This window comes from Myotis daubentonii, chromosome 4 (genome assembly GCF_963259705.1).
Source record: "Myotis daubentonii chromosome 4, mMyoDau2.1, whole genome shotgun sequence".
In the NCBI taxonomy this organism is placed as follows: Eukaryota; Metazoa; Chordata; class Mammalia; order Chiroptera; family Vespertilionidae; genus Myotis; species Myotis daubentonii.
Window position 1 is genome coordinate 33,959,080 of NC_081843.1, and position 19,813 is coordinate 33,978,892.

General features: G+C 48.2%; 1 protein-coding gene and 1 non-coding gene across 2 annotated transcripts in view; both read right to left on the reverse strand.

The window, feature by feature from the left end:
• The window catches only part of HIP1 (huntingtin interacting protein 1), a 137,344-nt gene extending 118,187 nt beyond the window's left edge, over nucleotides 1-19,157 (reverse strand). The window contains exon 1 of the mRNA XM_059693493.1: nucleotides 18,948-19,157. Within this exon, the coding sequence (XP_059549476.1) occupies nucleotides 18,948-19,067 (120 nt within the window). The 5' untranslated portion in view covers nucleotides 19,068-19,157. The remainder of the gene's footprint in view (nucleotides 1-18,947) is intronic.
• Nucleotides 10,386-10,581, reverse strand: LOC132233945 (small nucleolar RNA SNORA73 family). Its single transcript, XR_009452791.1, has one exon. It is a non-coding gene; the product is annotated as a small nucleolar RNA SNORA73 family (small nucleolar RNA).
• Nucleotides 19,158-19,813: the final 656 nt, after the last annotated feature.

The window sequence follows — 19,813 nt, forward strand, 5'->3', positions numbered from 1 at the left end:
GGGGAGAAAAGTCATAATAGGAGGGTATGTCTGGTCGGAATGCTTCCAAATTCATCCCAGAGAACAGACTGACATAAGGTAACTATTTGAGCCAAAAATCATATGTGGTATGATATGTGGCATGAGAAGGCACCAGTTACTCACTCACACATTTACTCACTCACCCACTCACACACTCCATTCTCTATTCACTCATTCATTCACTCACCACATCCGGACATTTCCCTCTAGGCAAATTCCTGTGGTCTATATAGTAAGAGCTCTAGGTCATGGGCAATCAAGAAACACAAACCCTGGGACTGGAAGGCCTTCCCTAGACAGGACCTTTGGAGGGACACAAAGCGAATGCTGTGGGGAACCTGGAGCGTGGTGGGCACTTCCACTGGAAGACTTCAGGCGGAGAGGAAGTAACAGTCAGTACCGGCTCCTGCTCTGGACCCTCTCATTCAACCCACTCATTGAGCCCAGATGTCAGTACATTATCCCCTACTACACATGAGCAACTTTCCCAAGGTCCCCACAAGATAATAATAACAAAAGTGGAGCCTGGCAGGTGTTGCTCAGTGGTTGAGCATCAACTTATGAACCAGGAGGTCAACGGTTTGATTCCTGGTCAGGGTACATGCCCGCGTTGCAGGCTCAAACCCCAGTAGAGAGCATGCAGGAGGCAGCCTATCATTGTTTCTCTCTCATCCACGTTCCTATCTCTCTCTCCCTTTCCTTTCCTCTCTAAAATCAATAAAAACATACATATATATTTTTTAAAAGTGGAGCAGGAACTAAGACTGTCTGGCTACAAAGGGCTTAACTCTGAATCCCAGGCCCACTGCAACAGGTGGGGGCTGACAGAGTGTGTCCGCTGGCCTGCACACAAAGCCCTGCTCTGTTTCTGCCTCCAAGCCTGGCCACACGAGGCAGCTCCTCTTCGGAACAGTCACCAGACCTTCTGCCTCCTCTGATGCCGCCTGGACTAGTCATACTTTCCCTCCTCAGAACCGCCATCCTGTCCCTCTGTGTGTGGGTCTCCAGTGTCCCCAGGATGACCCAAGGGAGCAAGGGAATGCACATTTACTTAGTTGTGACTAAGGTTTGCCAAGCAACATGCCATTCTTTTTTTTTTTTTTTAGCATTCTAATTGGAGATAATTTTAGACTTTCGGAAGAATTGCAAAAATAGTACAGAGTTCCCGTACATCTTTGCCCAACCTCCATTTATATTAACTAACATCTTACGTAACTGTAGGAAAGTCATCAAAATGAAGAAATTAACCTTGGTACAATACTATTAATTGCACTACAGAATTAATTAGGATTTCTCCAGTTTTCCCACTACTGTTCGCTTTCTATTCTAGAATCCAGTCCAGGATCCCCACCTTGTATTAATTATCACATTTCCTTAGTCTCCCCCAGTCTGTGACAGCTCCATAGTCTTCCCTGGTCTTTCCTGACCTTGACATTTTTGAAGGGCACTGGCCAATTATTTTGTAGAACATACTTCAATTTGGGTTTATGTGTTTTGTTGTGATTAGTTGAGGTTATGCAATTTTGGCAAGAAAACCACATATGTGACCTGCCCAACTCAGTGTATCTTGGCAGGAGTCATTTATTTTGATGCATTACCTTCTTGAGTTTCTCTGGATCCTCAGGGCAATCCACAAGACAGTTTTGTTATTCCCTGTTATACAGATAGGAAAACTGAGGCAAAAAAATTGAGGCATTTGCCCAAGGTCACAGAGGTGGTAAGTAGCACAAACAGGATTTGAACCCAGTTATGTCTTTGGATGCTTCTATTCCACACCAAACTGTTACTTCGATTCTAATTTAAAATACTTCATATGACTTTAAATAAATATAGGAAGTTGGACTTGGATATTTAATCTAATTATTCCTAGTCCTACTAGTATGATTCTAAAATCAATGAATGAACAATAAGAATAACAACTAACATTTGTTGAGCACCTACTATTTGCCTGGCATAGTGCTTCATCTTGTATACATAAGATAGCTTATCAAATTCTCCCAACAACACAATGGAGTAGATAATCCGGGATGCAACCCTTTATTCCAAACTCTTGAGACAAGTGTGTTTGAGATTAGAATTTTGGGGTCTAGGAAACACCCTCTATTCAAACATAGTAATACCTTTGCAGCATATCATGACCATTCATTCTAAGATGGGCCTATAACAAAGACTGCAAGTAGACAGGCCAAGACAAGTGCAAATGTGGTGTCAAATTCTGAAAAGAACTTCAGGTTTCCAGAGCTTTGGGAATTCAGAATAGCAGATTAGGGATTGTGGGCCTGTACTATTATGTAGAGTTGTGGATAAATAATACGTAATAAGTACATAGAAACCCAAGCAAACAAGGATAATTAATTACTCCAGGACTAATGAAAATTTATGCAGGGAAGGAAAAGATATCAGAGTACAGTAGGGGCTCACCTGCCCCTAGCATTTACAGGGTCATGATCAAGTTGACACTGGATACAGAGTTAAAATTCTAGGGACAGGTCAGGGAAAGTGTTTGCCATGTGGGTGGGAAGAGCACATGTGGGAATGAAAGGTAGATCTTTATCTTCCATAATGGTTCATAATAGAGGCTATAATGAAAGCAGTTTAAAGAAATGAAACTGCTGTTTCTGGGGAACAGGAAATGGTTGGGGAAGGAGGAAGAGCTGGGCCAGCAGAAGGCTGGTTTTTGCTAACAGGCCTGTATAACTAACTGACTCCTGCAACTATGTAAAGGTATACTGTTAATGAAAATAAAATCATACAACTACACGGGCAGAGTCACAAATCCAAGTGTTCTGACCTGGGGCCAGTGTCCTTCCCTCCCATCTGCACCCTTGCTTCAGCCTAGACCAGTGGTCGGCAAACTCATTAGTCAACAGAGTCAAATATCAACAGTACAATGATTGAAATTTCTTTTGAGAGCCAAATTTTTTAAACTTAAACTATATAGGTAGGTACATTGTTATTAACTTAATTAGGGTACTCCTAAGCTGGCCTTTGCTAAAAACGTCCTCAATCTGATTGAGGTACATTCACTGAGGTCAACCCCTTCCAACTCTCCCATCCACATTCGTCTTGTATACTTGTTTCGTCTCTCTTTTGTCACCCGCGTGCGATTTGCAGACGCGACTAGCACTAACCACTGCACAACGTCATGACTGCTGACTGACTGGCTCACTCAACTCGTGCATGAATCACGCACACCTCCCCCGCGCTGTGTATCCCGCAGCTCGCCTGCGCTGCGTCTCCTGTCGCCGGACCGACTGACACCCCCCACTTTTTCTAACGCCACTTCTTCAAAATAGACTCGCCCAGGCCGAAAACCAACTTCTGTGCATGGGCCATGAAGTTTCAATCGCACTATACGTGCGCGCCCGCACGTGGTATTTTGTGGAAGAGCCACACTCAAGGGACCAAAGAGCTGCATGTGGCTCGCAAGCCACGGTTTGCCGACCACTGGCCTAGACAATTCTCTCTGCATGCTCTCCGTCATCTTAGCGGTCAATTCTGATCCAGCCTGTGCCATGATGTCTTTCTTGGGGCCTTAGAACCAGAAATGCAGATTCCTCCAAGCACACAGTCTAGCCTTGGCCCTGTGCAAAGGCAGGCCAGTGTGTTCAGGTCATGGCCCAGGAAAACACATCCTGAGATCTCCCGGTGGTAATTCTTCCTGTGGTTCTGCACACCTCAGTGCCCTAAAGCCCAGTGCGAGTCCTCATCCAGATGTTCCTCACTGGAGGGGGTGGGCACTTCATTAGAGCACAACTCAGGCCTCATCGGGAGCAGATAAACCAGGAGACCTATCCTGTGCCAAATAGTGCACTAGCCCCAAACTGATGTTACTAAGAACTAGTAAGAGAGTAATAATAAGAGCTGACATTTCTGAGTGCTTGCTACATGGGAGGCAATGCATTGTGCATTTTTCATCTATTATGTCATTTAATCCTTTCATCAACCCTATGAGGTAGGTGTTTTTTGCTTGTTTGTATACTTAGATGCTCTTTCAACAGCCCTCCACTTCACTGATTCAGAGTAACCTATGCCAGCCAGTGCCTCTGGAAAGCATTTTGCCTGGGACCCACGGCAGGTGAACTGCCTGGCTCTAAAGCCCACGCTCATCACCTCTACAGAATCTTGGAGCACAACGTGGACCCAGACACAAGCCTGGGTCTGCCTCAAATCTGGGCAGTGACTTGCAGTATGGAGCCTGGGCAAGTTATTTTTCTTTTCCAAGCCTCACTTTCCTCTATGAAACTAGATTGAATCAAAGGTCACACCTCAGATAATGACAGAAACCAGGGAGGTAAGGTCAATGCAAGAAGCAGGCTGGTAGAAGACCGAAGTATTTATGCCCTGGTTGCAGGTTTCAGTTTATTCAAAATAATAATAACAATAAAATACACACATCTGCAGCTGCTAGCTTGAATCTTTTATATTCTTTCCAGCTCAACCATCTCTAAGTCAAATAGATTTTAGTAGGTTGGGCCACAGGTTTGCTATAATGGCATCATTTTAGACATTCCATGTGTCTTCTGATTTAGTGTCTAAGAACTTTTCTAGACATTATATTTTTTACTAGAGGCCCGGTGCACCAAAATCATGCACTTGTGTGTGTGTGGGGGGGGGGGGGTGTCCCTCAGCCCAGCTTGCACCCTCTTGCAGTCTGGGAGCCCTCGGGGGATGTCCGACTGCCAGCTTAGGCCCACTAAGCTGGACATCCTTAGTGCTGCCCTGGAGGTGGGAGAGGCTCCCACCACCATTGCCACTGCACTTGCCAGCTGTGAGTCTGGCTTCTGGCTGAGCAGTGTTCCCCCTGTGGGAGCACACTGACCACCAGGGGGCAGCTCCTGCATTGAGCATCTGCCCCCTGGTGGTCAGTGCATGTCACAGTGACCGGTCGTTCCACCATTCAGTTGACTTGCATATTAGCCTTTTATTATATAGGATATGTTACAACCTAAGGCTAATAGGCTAACACTAGGAAGGCTACCACAGATGAGAAGACACTCCCAACATTGTGAGTGTACAGCCTGTGCAGATGTACCTGGCAGTCCTAAGCACAAGGCAGAGGATGGTGCCTGGGCAGAAGGGACCAACTAACTGTCCTGTAAGTCTTCTGAGTGAGTGACTTTGAGAGGCCAGTTCTTTAGGGGGACATGGGTCCATCTGACCAACACCCATAAAAACTAAGTGCAGCCAGGAGGAAAGGCCCCTTAGGGATGGGAAAGACGAGCAGAATTTAGTGTGGAAGCTGAGAATCAGCACAGTAAAGCTGGAATAACAGGGGCCAGGTGTAATCAAAAGGCAGCCAACCCTGACGGGGCTGCTAACTCAGTAACTGCACTGTCACAGAACCACCAATTCTCTAACCCCTTGGGGAAATCTTGTCCAAGCTCCTTCATTTCACAGGCCCTGACTGAAGACCTATAGAGGGTAGGGAGCATGGCCAAAGGAAAAACCACTGCTGGAAACAAGGCATCCCGACTCTTCATCCAGTGCTGCAGGAGCTGCTGGCTGCTTGGCAGCTAAGCCCAGGAACACTGGGGCATTCAGACCACGACCGTGGGCCTATGTATCAGGACACAGCAGGCCCACCTGAGGGGAAGCCAATCATTATTCCCGCCTCTGCTTCCTGACTTTAAGTCAGCTCTCTTTCTAGCAGAGACACCATCATGATCCTATAGTACCGCGGGGATTTCCCACTCACTTTTTAAAATAGACAGCACAGTACTTCATCAAAAAAACTTGTTTAAGGTTAAGTAAATTATATCTGTGATCCTCAAACTTGGAACTGCACCAAGAAACTCCAGGGCCCAGCAGGAAAGAATGTTTTGAATAGGCTGCTGAATTGTTTTTCCAGGATAAAACTTCTGTGAATACGTGCCAAGTGTGGAAATCCAACGTTTCATCTATGACCACAACGAGCACAAATGAAATAGTAAGTGTCCCTCTAGGTTTAGAAGCGTAGCCCGTCTGTGCATCGAGGCATGGGCTCCGTTAGGCCTCTTGCCCCGGAGCATACGTTACCTGTTAACATCCCGTAGTAGGTGTTATTGCTGCCGTAACAAATCACCGCAAATTTAGCAGCTTAAAACAACACCCATGTAACATCTCACAGTTCTGGAGGTCAGAAGGCCAATTGGGTCTCACTGGCTAAAATCAAGGTGTCAGTGGGGCGGTGCTCCCTATCAGAAGTGCTAGGAAAAATCCCCTTTTGTGGTCATTCCAGTTATTGGTATAATCTAATTCCTTGTATTTAGAGATCCAAGGTCCTGTTCCCTTGCTGACTGTCAGCCAGAGGCCACCCTTAGCTCCTAGAGGTCTCTCTCCAGTCCTTGCAGGAGGGCACCTGCATCTCAGAGCCAGCAACAGCATGTCGACTCCTCGCACATGCACTCTCTCAGCTGCATCCCTCTTCTGCTGCAGCCAGGAAGGTTCTCTGCTTTAAAGGGCCTATGTGATTAGATTGGGCCCACCTAGACAATTCAGGCTACTCTCCCTTTCTTAAGGTCCTTAATTACATTTGCAACGTCCCTTGTAGCATCACAGCTTCAACAGGTGCATATGTTGATGGGGTAGGGCTGGTGGTGATTATTCTGCCCACCATATCCCATTTCACGCTTCTGAGCCACAGAAGGAACACTGATGAGCCCATCTACGGACACAGATCAGAAATATTGTCTCTCAGTCCACTGGCTCTGGTTGTACCTGGCTGGATGTAAAAGTCTTTCTCTGTAAATATGTCCCTCCCACTGAACTCTCCACTCCTAAAGCACACTCACCTTTGTCCTACCAGTGTTGCCAAAATTTGTGTTTCAGTCCAATGGGACACAGATCAAATACACTCACATGCCTTGGAGCAGGAATGGTGACTATTCCATTTTCTGTTAGAGTAACAACCACATGCATCCTTAATATGCATCATTAGTTCATTCAACAAACATTTATTGACGTCCTACTGGGTGTTGAACACTGCGCTTAGTGTGGGGAGGCCTACAAAGAAAGGCTAAGCTACAGGGAAGCTCATAGTCCAGTGTGGGACAGACAACCAGAGAAACACGCAGAAATACCATCCAATAAATTGGCCTGGAAGAGTAAGGGCAAACCTCCCAGAGGAGGGGCCATCAGAGGTGGGACGTAAAGGTGAATAAAGTGGAAGAGGCATTCTAAGCAGAAAAGAACTGCCTGGGAAAACACAGGGGAGTGGAACAGGGGGCTATGCTGGGAGCACGCCAAGGGCTTGGTGAGGCTGGGCTGCAGGGGCGTGGAGTGGCGGGACATTAAAGTTGACAAAGTTTGGCTCTGTGTCATGCCAACAAGCTTGAGTTTTAGTTTAGAGTAATGCATAATAAACAGAGGTTTTTAAAACATGAAGTCATAGAAGCAATTGTGCCTTTTATTTGTTTTTTTAAATATTTTTATTGATTTCAGAGAGGAAGGGAGGGGGAAAGAGAGAGAAACATCAATGACGAGAAAGTATCATTGATCGGCTGCCTCCTGCACACTCCCCACTGAGGTTCGAGCCCACAACCCAGGCATGTGCCCTTGATCAGAATCGAACCTGGGATCCTTCAGTCCGCACGCCAATGCTCTATCCACTGAGCCAAACCAGCTAGGGCCAATAGTGCCTTTAATATAGAACTCAGGGCTGGCCGGTTTTACTCAGTGGTAAGAACATCAGTCCTCAGACCAAAGGGTTTCAGGTTCGATTCCTGGTCAAGAGTACATACCTCAGTTGTGGTTCAATCCCTGGCCCTGGTCGGGACTTATGTGGGAGGCAACCAACTGATGTGTTTCTCTCCCTTCCACTCTCTCTAAAAGCCAATGGAAAAAATATCCTCACTCCTTGGGTAATGATTAAAAAACAAAAAACAAAACAGAACTCAGACAGCCAAGGAAAGGGTAGATCTCAAGAGGTGGAGGGCAGGAAGGCCAGCTGAGCCATGTAATAAACAGTTCAGGCTAGAGATGAAAGGCTGAAATAAGGCAGAGGTAGTGGCGGGGGAATGAGAGAGAGATGGAGAACAATCAAGGAGACAGCAGCACCAGGGCTCTGTGAGGAGCTGCAGGGGTGTAGACTAGAGGGGTGTCAAGGGTGACTGGGAAAATTTCAGCTGGAATGGCCAGGGGTGGCTTATAAATGGAAATTCTCAAAATCTGAGAACAAAGGAGAATAATCAAGCTTGTGGCAGGAGATAGAGTTCAAGGTTAGGTGTGTTGGGTTTTTCTTATTAGCAGTAATGGGCCCAGGCTGTAACTGCTAAGATCCCATCTGGAATAAGGATCTCAAAGGAAACAGAAGATCTCAAGCCACTTCCAAGCATGAGCCAGGGAGCTGACATTCAATAGGAAGTCCGCAGAGAACCACCCAGTTACGTCAGAAAGCTGGTCTCTTCGGGGTTCTTTTTGGTGGCTCCCAATGTGCTCATGAGAACCCAAATTCACAGCCCCATCAGGGCTCACAGTTCAGAACTGGGACCAAAAATGGCTGATGCCCATTCAGTTCTTTATTCAAAATACTTTACCCTTCATTCCACATACCCTTATCAAGAGTTGCTCAGAGCTAGACACTGCGCCAGGAACCTGAGGTTATAAGATGAATAAGGCACTCAACATAGATTTTTTTAATGTCTACTAAGTGCCAAGCCTGGAGAAGTGGAGCCCTGGGCTGACCTGTTCCTCTAGGACAGCGGTTCTCAACCTGTGGGTTGCGACCCCTTTGGGGGTCGAACGACCCTTTCACAGGGGTCACTTAAGACCATCGGAAAACACATATATAATTACATATTGTTTTTGTGATTAATCACTATGCTTTAATTATGTTCAATTTGTAACAATGAAATTGGGGGTCACCACAACATGAGAACTGTATTAAAGGGTCGCGGCATTAGGAAGGTTGAGGACCACTGCTCTAGGGGAAGTTGCCCTGGATCTTGCTCAGAGAGGAAACCACACAGCTCATGCCTGTGTTTCTGAAGGATTATGGAAAATGGGAGGAAAGAAATAGCATCAGTCAAGATACATCCAAGGAAAACCAAACAGAGAAGGCATTTGCTTCCAGCCCAAAAGGGGAGAGGGGACATATGAGAGGAGAATAAGACATAATAACACACAGAACAACTGCATTATGGGCTGGCCCCATGGACCACACGGCCAAATACCTCAAAGAACCACTGTGAGAAGACTAGCATTTCTACCATGTTCACAGGTGACATTCCCCAAGTTCCTACATTCTCACAGTGGCTCCTCATCGCTCCATTATGCATGACCTAATCTAAATCTTTGCAACATGAGCTAAACTTGAAACTGTATTCCAAAAGTCCACCACCTAGTTCTTTGATTTTATTCAAATGTGCTTCTTTTGAGCCTGGAGACACCCTTTCTTCTCTCATTCAAGAACTTTTCACCACCTAATTTATTTTGTATTTCACGGACATCCGGAGCCTTAGCTGGTGCAAAGCCCTCTGCTAGATGCTGGGGCAACTGGCTAAAACCTGGGTGAGAAACTTAGAGCCCATCTGCCACTGAGGAAGGGGGACATGAAACAAATGAACGGAAGCCAAGGGCAACATGCTCAGTGCGGGCTAATGATAGGCCCCCACTTCCCGGCTGCATGTTACAGCAGTGCTCGGAAGATGCTTGTATATGCATGATTCATAAATCAAAAGCTTTCCAGTTCTAGGGCAACATCAGAAATGCTTTCACAGTGAAGGCTGTATTTGAGAGAGACCTCAACTATGTACGTGGCAGGTTCTTAGCCTCCTCAAGACATTGTCTCCTATTTGCTAGGAGGAGGTGTTGTTTTTTTTAAAATCTTTTGTATTTTGAAATATAAGTAGAGATAACTACACAAAACAAAAATGTACTGTACAGGTAATAAATTATCATAAACCACCACCCAGGCCAATAAACAGACTGAAGACAGCACCTCAGAAGCTCCCTGTGCCCACCCTCCCAATCACTAACCTCCCCCTGCACCCAAGGATAATCTTTTTTCTGGACTTTTATGGTAATCATTCCCTTTATTCCTTACAGGTTGTTTTTTTTAAATATATTTTATTGATTTTTTACAGAGAGGAAGGGAGAGGGATAGAGAGTTAGAAACATCGATGAGAGAGAAACATCAATCAGCTGCCTCCTGCACACCCCTCACTGGGGATGTGCCCGCAATCAAGGTACATGCCCTTGACCAGAATCGAACCTGGGACCCTTGAGTCCGCAGGCCGACGCTCTATCCACTGAGCCAAACTGGTCAGGGCTATTCCTTACAGTTTTAAGCAGCACACCTTAATACTGGTTTAGCTTTGCCTGTTTTTAATTGTTTTCCTTTATTATTTTTTCCTTTTTTTATTTATTTCTTCTTTTTTTCTTCTAGATGTTTCCTGCATGGTTTGTCTCCTCCGGCATTGTCCACAGGACTCTGAGAAGCTGTAGGGATGTGCAGGCGCAGACTCAAGGACCGGCTTTCTCTCCAGTGTTGTGGCAAGGGACTGTACATCCTGGGGCACAGCCTTATGCCCACCCCTTGATGCCACCTGGTCAGAGCCCCAGGACGAGTGACCTCCTAGACCAGTGATGGCGAACCTTCTGAGCTCGGCGTGTCAGCATTTTGAAAAACTCTAACTTAACTCTGGTGCCGAGTCACATATAGAAATTTTTTGATATTTGCAACCATAGTAAAACAAAGACTTATAATTTTGATATTTTATATATTTAAATGCCATTTAACAAGGAAAAATCAACCAAAAAAAAATGAGTTCACGTGTCATAGGTTCGCCATCACTGTCCTAGGGTGATCCACGTTGGAGCTTCGTTGCCTTTTAAACCTGATATAAAGGGAAGAATATAGAAAGTGTTCTTTTGGGCCTGCCTTTTTTGTAAGACTCATGCATGTTATTGAATGTAACTATAGTTTATTCATTTTCATTGTTGTATAACATCCCAGTAAGAGACTATATCACAACTTATTTATCTGTCTATGGCCAATGGACTTTTAGATTGCTTCCAGTTTGGTGCTATTACAAAATATGATTATGAATATTGTTCTTGGTGCATGCATTTCTGTTGAGTACTCAGCTACAGTGGAATTGCTGGTTACTGAGTGTGCGTATCTTTTTTTTTACATATATTTTATTGATTTTTTACAGAGAGGAAGGGAGAGGGATAGAGAGTTAGAAACATCGATCAGCTGCCTCCTGCACACCCCCTACTGGGGATGTGCCTGCAACCAAGGTACATGCCCTTGACCAGAATCGAACCCGGGACTCTTCAGTCCGCAGGCCGACGCTCTATCCACTGAGCCAAACCGGTCAGGGCGAGTGTGCGTATCGTTAATTTGAGGATAATACCAGACTGTTTTCCAAAGCGGCTGCTCACTGCAGAGCCCCAGCAGTAGTGCATGAGCGTCTTCATGCTTCACATCTTTGCCGACGCTTGACACTGGCAGGTTTTTTTCATTTTTATTTCAACTACCCTGATGGGCAGATAGTGAATCATGTTGTAATTTTAATTTGCATTTCCCTGGTAACGAATGAAGTTGCACACCTTTTCATGTGTTTATTCACCATTTGTTAATCCTCTTTTGTGAAGTTCCTCCTGCCTATTTGTCTATTGGGTTGTCTTTTTCTTTTTTTTCTTATAAGTTTTTACATATTCTGGATACAGCCACTTTGATGGTTATATTTGTTGCAAAAGTCTTCTGTGAGGAACTTCAAATGTCCAGATAAATCAATTGGAAAAGACCCAGGGGGAAAAAACCTCTGTATCTTTTCTAACTTAGCAGCTCCACACCACACTTCAGCTTTAAAGGGAGATGTGAAAAGGAAAGTATACAATTTGAGATTAGACTCACCAGGTTCAAACCTCAGATCAGCCACTTCCTCAGTGCCATTAAGGCAAGTCACTTAAGCTCTCTGGGCCTCAGTGTCCACACTTAAAAACTGACCATGATCACCTACTGCATGGTTGCTCTGTGGTTTAAAAAAAAGGTTATGTGTAATTGTGCTTTATAAACTACAGACAGTGTTAGTTGTTGTTAAATCAGAAGCCATCAGCCACACTAGCTTCCTGGACCCTCCTTGAGTTGGCCCACAGCACTGACAGCAGAGGCAACAGCAGCAACCTTTCAGATCCTAGTCTCTCTTCTGATGTCTGAGCCAGAGGACACCTTCATTCCCCATCCCTCTCCCTGAATGGTACTGCCCACGGCTGGGAACAGGGCTCCTCCCTGCCTGCCTGGGCAGGAAAACAGGAAGCAGCCCCCACCCTGCCAAGAGGTGGGGCTGACAAGTTCCCTTCTGAGGTGGGCATCCATCCAGGCCATCAACCCTCTGGATGCAGGCAAAGCACTGGCCCCCAGCCCGCTGCCCGCTGCAACAGGCTGCTCCCTGCCCCATGCCCAGGTTTCCTCAGCACTTTGTCCCGAGGTAGTGGAATGAGTGCGCCAACTGATGGGGAACATAAACAGGCGCTCATCAGTGCTTCACAGACAAGGGACCCTTGCAGTGGCCAAGTGGCACCAGGGATCTGCTCTCCTGGGCCCCACAACCACGCCTCATCCCTTCCTGGGGGGCAGCAGCATCCTCTCCTGAGCCCCACATCACTGGTCCCATTCCACACACAGGGGGCATTTGGAAACTTTTCAAGCCAGCAGCTGAAAGCTCAGAAGAAATGCAAATCCTGTTCCACAGTGTGAAAGCCTGCTGACGGGAGTTTTATAAGCTAAAATATTTGATAGCTGGAAGAGCCTTCAGAAATCTTTGCCAGCCTCCTGAATTTTGAAATGAGAAATTCAGTAGCAGAGCCAAATATTCTCCCGGGGAGGGCTCTCATATTCCTCTGCACTTACCCTAACATCTCTCAGGCCCTGATGCAAACTCCAGCACTTGCACAACACCACTGCCATTAGCCACATCCAGGTGCCTGGGTACAGTAAGCCTGTCATTCTCCCTTCCTGGTAATACATTCTAGTTCAGCAAGGTCCCGCCTGAAGCAGAAAGAAGCCCTGAGAAAGCCCAGACCATGTTTGGAGGAATGCTTATAAAGTATTCCAGCCCAGAGTGGCTCAGCGGTTGAGCGTCCACCTATGAACCAGGAGGTCACAGTTCGATTCCCAGTCAGGGTACATGCCTGGGTTTTGAACTTGATCCCCAGTGTGGGGCATGCAGAAAGCAGCCGATTGATGATTCTCTCTCCCTCTCCCTTCCTCTCTGAAATCTATAAAAATATATTTAAATAAATTAATAAAAATAAAGTATTCCAAACTTTACAGAAATTCAAACAAATGGCCTTCAGCCCATATTCTGTTTCTAGACCGCAGGCTTTCTCTTAAATGGGTTCTCCAGCCTAACTCTCAGGCGCTGGGCAGGGGCTCCCCTGGCACCCTGGGAGCACAGGCATGGCACACAGGGCAGAAACTTAGTAAGAATTAATCACTGAAGAAATCAAAGGAGACAGAGGGAGAATCTCCAAAATTTGCAAAGGAAAAGTGCTCTGCACGAGGGGGCCTGCCTTAGTACCCAGGCTCCCTGTAGATCTTCCAATGTTTTCGGTTCACACATTTGGCAAACGGGCCACGTTGCCTGCCTCATGCAAGGCCCTGAGGCCTAGACCCTGCCCCTAAGAGCTTACAGTCCAACAGGGAAGCCAAGATGTGGGCTTGCTTGGATGAATGGGAGACTTACAGTAGCTAAGGGCCCCTGCTCACTTGAATACATGATCTAACAGGAACCAGACCACGGGGCTGCCTAGTGGAAGGAGCCTGTGTAAGTTAAGGCCTGAGAGGGACTAGGGACCCTGATGGTGCCCCATCATGCAGGGTCTCTGGGGAGCCAGCAAAGGTACTTGAGAACAGGAAGTTATAGAAGCAGTGTTGGGCTTTAGAGACAATCCCTCAGGCACCAGGCTCTTTGGGGGAGAGGGGCAGGGAGGATGGGATTACAACAATGTAGACAACAAGTAATAAGGGCAGGAACTGTGAGAAGCGAAGGAACAAGAGAAATGTCACAGAACAGAATGTGACTGTGAGGGCAAGAGGGAAGGCAAACTCAGAACTAACTGATGCCAAGGAAACGATGGGAACCAGACACAGGCAATCAGAGGCATGTGTTTGGGGCATGTGTAGTTTATCTGGGGGAAATGTCCAATGGGAAATGGTCACTCAGGGTAGGAAGTCAGGAAGGAGATGTGGAGAGCTGGCGTCATGGAGATGAGAACAGAAACCATCCGATGGTGGTGAGGGCAGAGGAAGTGGGCTGAGGACGGCATCTTGAGGACCCCAACCATTAAGGGGAGGAAGGAGGAAGAAGGAAGGCAGCCGGAGGGAGCCAGGCAGTGACACAGGGATGGGAATTGTTAAGGCCAGGCTCTGGGACTGCTTTTCCTGGGTCTGAGTCCCAGCTTTGTCACTTACTTCAGAACCTTGAGCTAGGTCTTAATCCCTCGTAAGCCTCAATTTCCTCATCTTTAAAAATAGGGATTAGAATTCATAAATCTGTTGCAAGAATTAAAAGGGGATGGCTTGTGTAAGGACTTTACCAACTGCACATAGTAAGCGCGGTAAATGTTGGCTATTATCAGTAGTATGAGTAGGAGGAAACCAAAAGAGTACAAACCATGTTCACAAAGAAAGTTGTTCGTGTCTTGTCTACGTTCTCAATGCCAACTAGAATCAAAGGTTGATTGTATGCTGCAGATCATGAACACGGTGGCAGAAACACGCTGACTTAAACGTGGAGAAGAGGACTTGGCTGTCTAATTTTACAGCCCTGGCTTCGCTCTTTACTCACTGTGTGACCTCGGATAAGTCACTTGTCCTCTCTCAGCCTAAGCTATTAAATAGAATAATGGATAGAAATCACCTAACCTATTCCTAGTACCTCGTAGGCCCTCAATAAGTATTTGTTTCTCTCTCTTCTTCTCTAGAACCCAAATCTTCTGGCTCTCCCAAGCACATGATTCATTAGCATCCTGTACACTATGGTTGGCTCCACCTGAAGACATCGTTACTGTCTAAGGCAGTGGTTCTCAACCTTCCTAATGCCGCGACCCTTTAATACAGTTCCTCATGTTGTGGTGACTCCCAACCATAAAATTATTTTCGTTGCTACTTCATAACTGTAATTTTGCTACTGTTATGAATCGTAACGTAAATATCTGATATGCAGGATGTATTTTCATTGTTACAAATTGAACATAATTAAAGCATAGTGATTAATCACAAAAACAATATGTAATTGTATATGTGTTTTTCCGATGGTCTTAGGTGACCCCTGTGAAAGGGTCGTTCGACCCCTAAAGGGGTCATGACCCACAGGTTGAGAAGCGCTGCCCTAGAGCCTGAGGTTGCTTGTGGTGGACTGGATGGGGAACATACCAGGGGTCTAGTTGGAAATGGGGGCTGCAGCAGGTGGGTCTGAGGTCCTACATTGGCAGTTGAGGAGGGTAGGCTTCCTGGAAGAGGCTAGCACTGTGGTCGGCAAACCGCGGCTCGCGAGCCACGTGCAGCTCTTTGGCCCCTTGAGTGTGGCTCTTCCACAAAATACCATGTGCAGGCGCGCACATACAGTGCAATTGAAACTTCGTGGCCCATGCAGAGAAGTCGGTATTTTGTGGAAGAGCCACACTCAAGGGGCCAAAGAGCCGCATGTGCCTCACAAGCAGCGGTTTGCTGAGCCGCAGTTTGCCGACCACTGGGCTAGCAGAAGTGAGCAAACAAGGATGGTCTGGGGGCACAGCCACGATACTGGCCTGACTGGAAGGCAGGCAAAGAAGTCGGAGTTCTCTGATGGGCATAGGGCAGGCTCCTGACTGAGAGTGTAGGAGGCAAGGCTATACCAGGAGGAAATGTGGAGGGAAAAACATCCAGTAACTACATCTGTCCCCTGTAACCCAGAGCTGAGTAACCCACTCAGGCCAGGGCTTACCTACTGGAGCTAACCAGTCATTTTCTACCCTTGACTATAGCCAGCTTGCCACTAACACAAGCCTCAGGCATCTGAGGACACAGGCAAAACAAGGCACAGTCCTGCCTCAGGAAACTCATAGTTTACTGAGGGCAACATAGAAATGGTGACAGTATGAGGCAGCAGGTAAGAGTGGCCAATTGTGCTCCTATCTCCACCTCAGCCAATTCCCGTCATCCACACTCACCTCCAGATGTTTCCTGATGCCACCCCCCCCCCTTCCTGGGATGCCCCATCCCCATCCTGTCCCCTCTACTCAGCAAGTGCTAACTCATGCTGAAAGGGGTTCAGTCTCCGGTGAGGGCTCCCCACCTCTTCCCAACCCCACAGCCTGTGCTTTATGCACATGCTCCTGGTAATTATCACATTACCTAGCAACACTTCTGTCCCTCTACTGAAGAGTTCATCACGGCCTGCACGATTACTTATACTGTGCTTTCTTATGTCTTATCTCCGCAGTCAGATTATAGTAATAATCACTGAAATAGTGCTCTGCAGTTTACAAAATGCCTTCATACATATTATTTAAATTAACCCCCACAATAAAGTATTATCTTTGTTTTACAATAAAGAAACGGGGCTTAGAAAGGTTAGACAACTTGCCTGAGGCCACACAGCCTCCTAAATGCCCAGCCATAAAACTCAAACTTCTTCTAGCTCCAATGCCAGTACTCTGCCCAGTAGTCAGAGGCAACACAAGGTGGTGCTTAAAGGCTGGAACCACTTCCAGCTGTGTGACTTTGGGCAGGTTACTTAACCTCTCTGGGCCTCAAGATTAAAGAAGGTAATACAATAAAGTACACAGAACAGTGCCAAACACTAATTACTTACAATTATCACTACACCTTGGCTGATTCTCATGGTCTCGGCTGATTCTCATGGTCTCAACTCATTAAAGATTTTTTCCTAACTTATTTTTATATCTCATAATACATTTGATAGGTAGTCATTAAACAAAATAAATTTTTGCAGGTTGCCTAATGCTAAGTTTTAGGATTGTTCTCTCCCTCTCTCTCTTTTTTCACTTTCCAACCCCCTAATAGAAAAACTCCCTTTCACTGCTCCAGACTACCTCCTCACTCCCACACTATCCCCCAATACTAGGACACATTTAGCCATTTACAAGTGTTCCACAGAATAATCTAGACCAGGGGTGGGCAAACTTTTTGACTCGAGGGCCACAATGGGTTCTTAAACTGGACCAGAGGGCCGGAACAAAAGCATGGATGGAGTGTTTGTGTGAACTAATATAAATTCAAAGTAAACATCATTACATAAAAGGGTACGGTCTTTTTTTTCAATAGTTTTATTCATTTCAAACGGGCCGTAGTTTGCCCACTGCTGATCTAGACTCTCTCATGGGTAGAAACTTTCACAAACCTAATTTTCATCACTTTAGATAATGGGTCAAAATTCTATTTCTCTATTGCTCCAGTTTTTTACTTATTTGAGACTCTAGAAGGAATGGGTTATCACAAAATAACACCTATTTATTTTCCTTTTCCATCTTAAAAAAAAGAAGAAGAAAAAGAAGAATGAGAAGGATATCCACTGTTTCCTGGGGCAAGAAGCCTCATGTGACCAGGCAGCTAGTCGAGGCAGTCACACCCACAGCAAATGGGCATAGAAAGCTTCCTTCTTTTCAGAGTCCAGTCCGCAAAGCCAGAGAATGAGCCACAAACCCAGCTGGACCCTGGGAGGCAGAAACGAATGGCGATCGCTCCCATCCTGCCTGGGGTAGGATGACCCAGGGAGGGAACACTCCCTACTATACATCACCCAGAAACACCTTCAGTGGCCAGAGGTGGCTGGAAAGGAGAGAGGATGAAGTCCCTGGGGTGGAAGGCTTTCAGTCTTTGCAAGAGTCCACAGACAGAACACTCAGTCCGGTCCTCACAATCTTTTCTATCTAAAAGTTTGGAGGGAAAAGCAGAACAGAGCAGGGGAACCAGCCTCCGGCAGTGGAGGACCAGCTGGCTCTTCAAAGGTCCCACTCCGAGAGGAGGGAGGACCAATCTGCCCATACAGCTTTGGCACTGGGATTAAAAGAAGGGCTGCACCCTTTGAACTAGAGTTTGCATACAAACGAACTGATGAACACTATAAACACGCCAGCTTGACTCAGTCAAATCAATACACCAGGCATTAAAATTCCGAGGTAAAAATGGATTGTGGCTTTTTGTTGATGATAGAGGCATTTTGGCTCCCAGCCCTGGCTAGGCTGGACCAATAGGGCAGTCTGCCTATTAGCTGTCAGGCACATCTTGGGGGATAAAATCAAAACCCCAAGTCAGGTCTCTGGGCACCCCTGGGCAGCTGGCTCATCCTACCAGCACCTCCATTCCTGCCCCTGGCCGCCCCCTCCTCCAGCCCCCGGTCACTTTCCAAGCTCGGCCACACTTGGCATTTCCTACATTCCTTCTCTCCGCTCAGACCCCTTCGGCCCAGCCTCCGAGGGCCGACAGCTGGGGGTGGTGTGAGCCAAGCAGGAGGCACCAGGAAGGGAGCACTAGGGGTGGGGGGAGGTCAATGCAACTGAGAAGCGATGGAGAGGGAAGGAGAAGCTCCCGACCCTTCACATCTCCAACCCAGCACCCACTTGCGTCTCCAAGTGGCTCCCCAAGGCACTCCCCTGCCTTAGGGGCACTCCTTCCAGCCGTCGCTTTTCGGTTCTTCCCCCTGTCGCCGCCCCGGTGACCCCGCACAGCCCCGCCGGGACCTCCCCCTCTGCTGCGCCGCACGGGTCCCGCTAGCTCCTCGGAGCCGCCCCGCCCTTTCCCCCAGACCAGCGGGGATGCCCGGTCCCGGTCCCCAACTTTCCCGTGTCGCCTGGACCCGCGCACGAGATGCCCCCCTCTCCCGGCCCCGTCCTCCCCTTGGCCTGGAAGACCCCTACTTCCTTCAAAGCCCCCACGGCTCACCGCGCTCTCGGGATGCCCCCGCCGCTCACGCCCCGGGATCCCCCGTCCTCACCTGAGTCCGCTCGAAACTCTCCCGTTCCGCCGCCTCCATCCCCGCGCCGACCCCGCGCCGGCTCAGCACTTTGGGCAGGGGGTTGGGCACCTGCTTCATGGAGCTGGCCATCCGGTCCATGTTGCCTCGCGGAGCGGAGTCTGGGGCCCTCGACCGCCCCGGGATCCCCACGGCGCCGTCCGCCCCGCCCGACCCGCCGGGATCCGGCGCTAACGGGACGGCTCTCGCCTCTCATTGGCTGGGAGCGCTGCTACTCTCCGAGGCCCCGCCCCTCCAAAGGCTCCCCCGCCCCCCCGGCCTTTCCGAAGCCCCGGCGCGCCCTGCCCGCTCGAGCACTGCGACCGCGAGGCGCGCGGTGACCGGCCCGGAGGTCTGTCCATCATTTGGTCCCCCAGCCCCCGGCGGGGGCGGGGCGGGCGGGGCGGGGCGGGGGCGGAGCCTGGGGAGGCCCTGACCTGCCCCGGCCCGCCTCTCCCCTGCCTTTGCACCGCTCTCCGCAGCCCCCTTCTGCGCCCCAGGCCCTGACCCTTAGTGAGCCGCTCTCTCCTTCGGCCCCGGCGCTGCGAGGTCCCCGCGCGGTGGGCGGAGGTCACCCTGGCCGGGAGTCGGGCTCCCGCAGGACTCCGGGCTCCCGCAGGAATACCCTGTTTACTTCTCTCGGTCCAGGGACCTGCGACCGCGGGACGGACCGGCTTGGCGGCTGGAGCCCCAGGAAGCGCTGTCCCAGGCCCGGCTCTCGCAGGATGGGTCCGCATCTGCCAGACCTGGTCACCTTGGGGGGCAATTCCCACCCAGTTTCCTCGGCTTCCTCCCTCATCCTGCTCCTGCTCTGACTCCCTGCCGATCCCCTTTGTAGTGACCGCCGC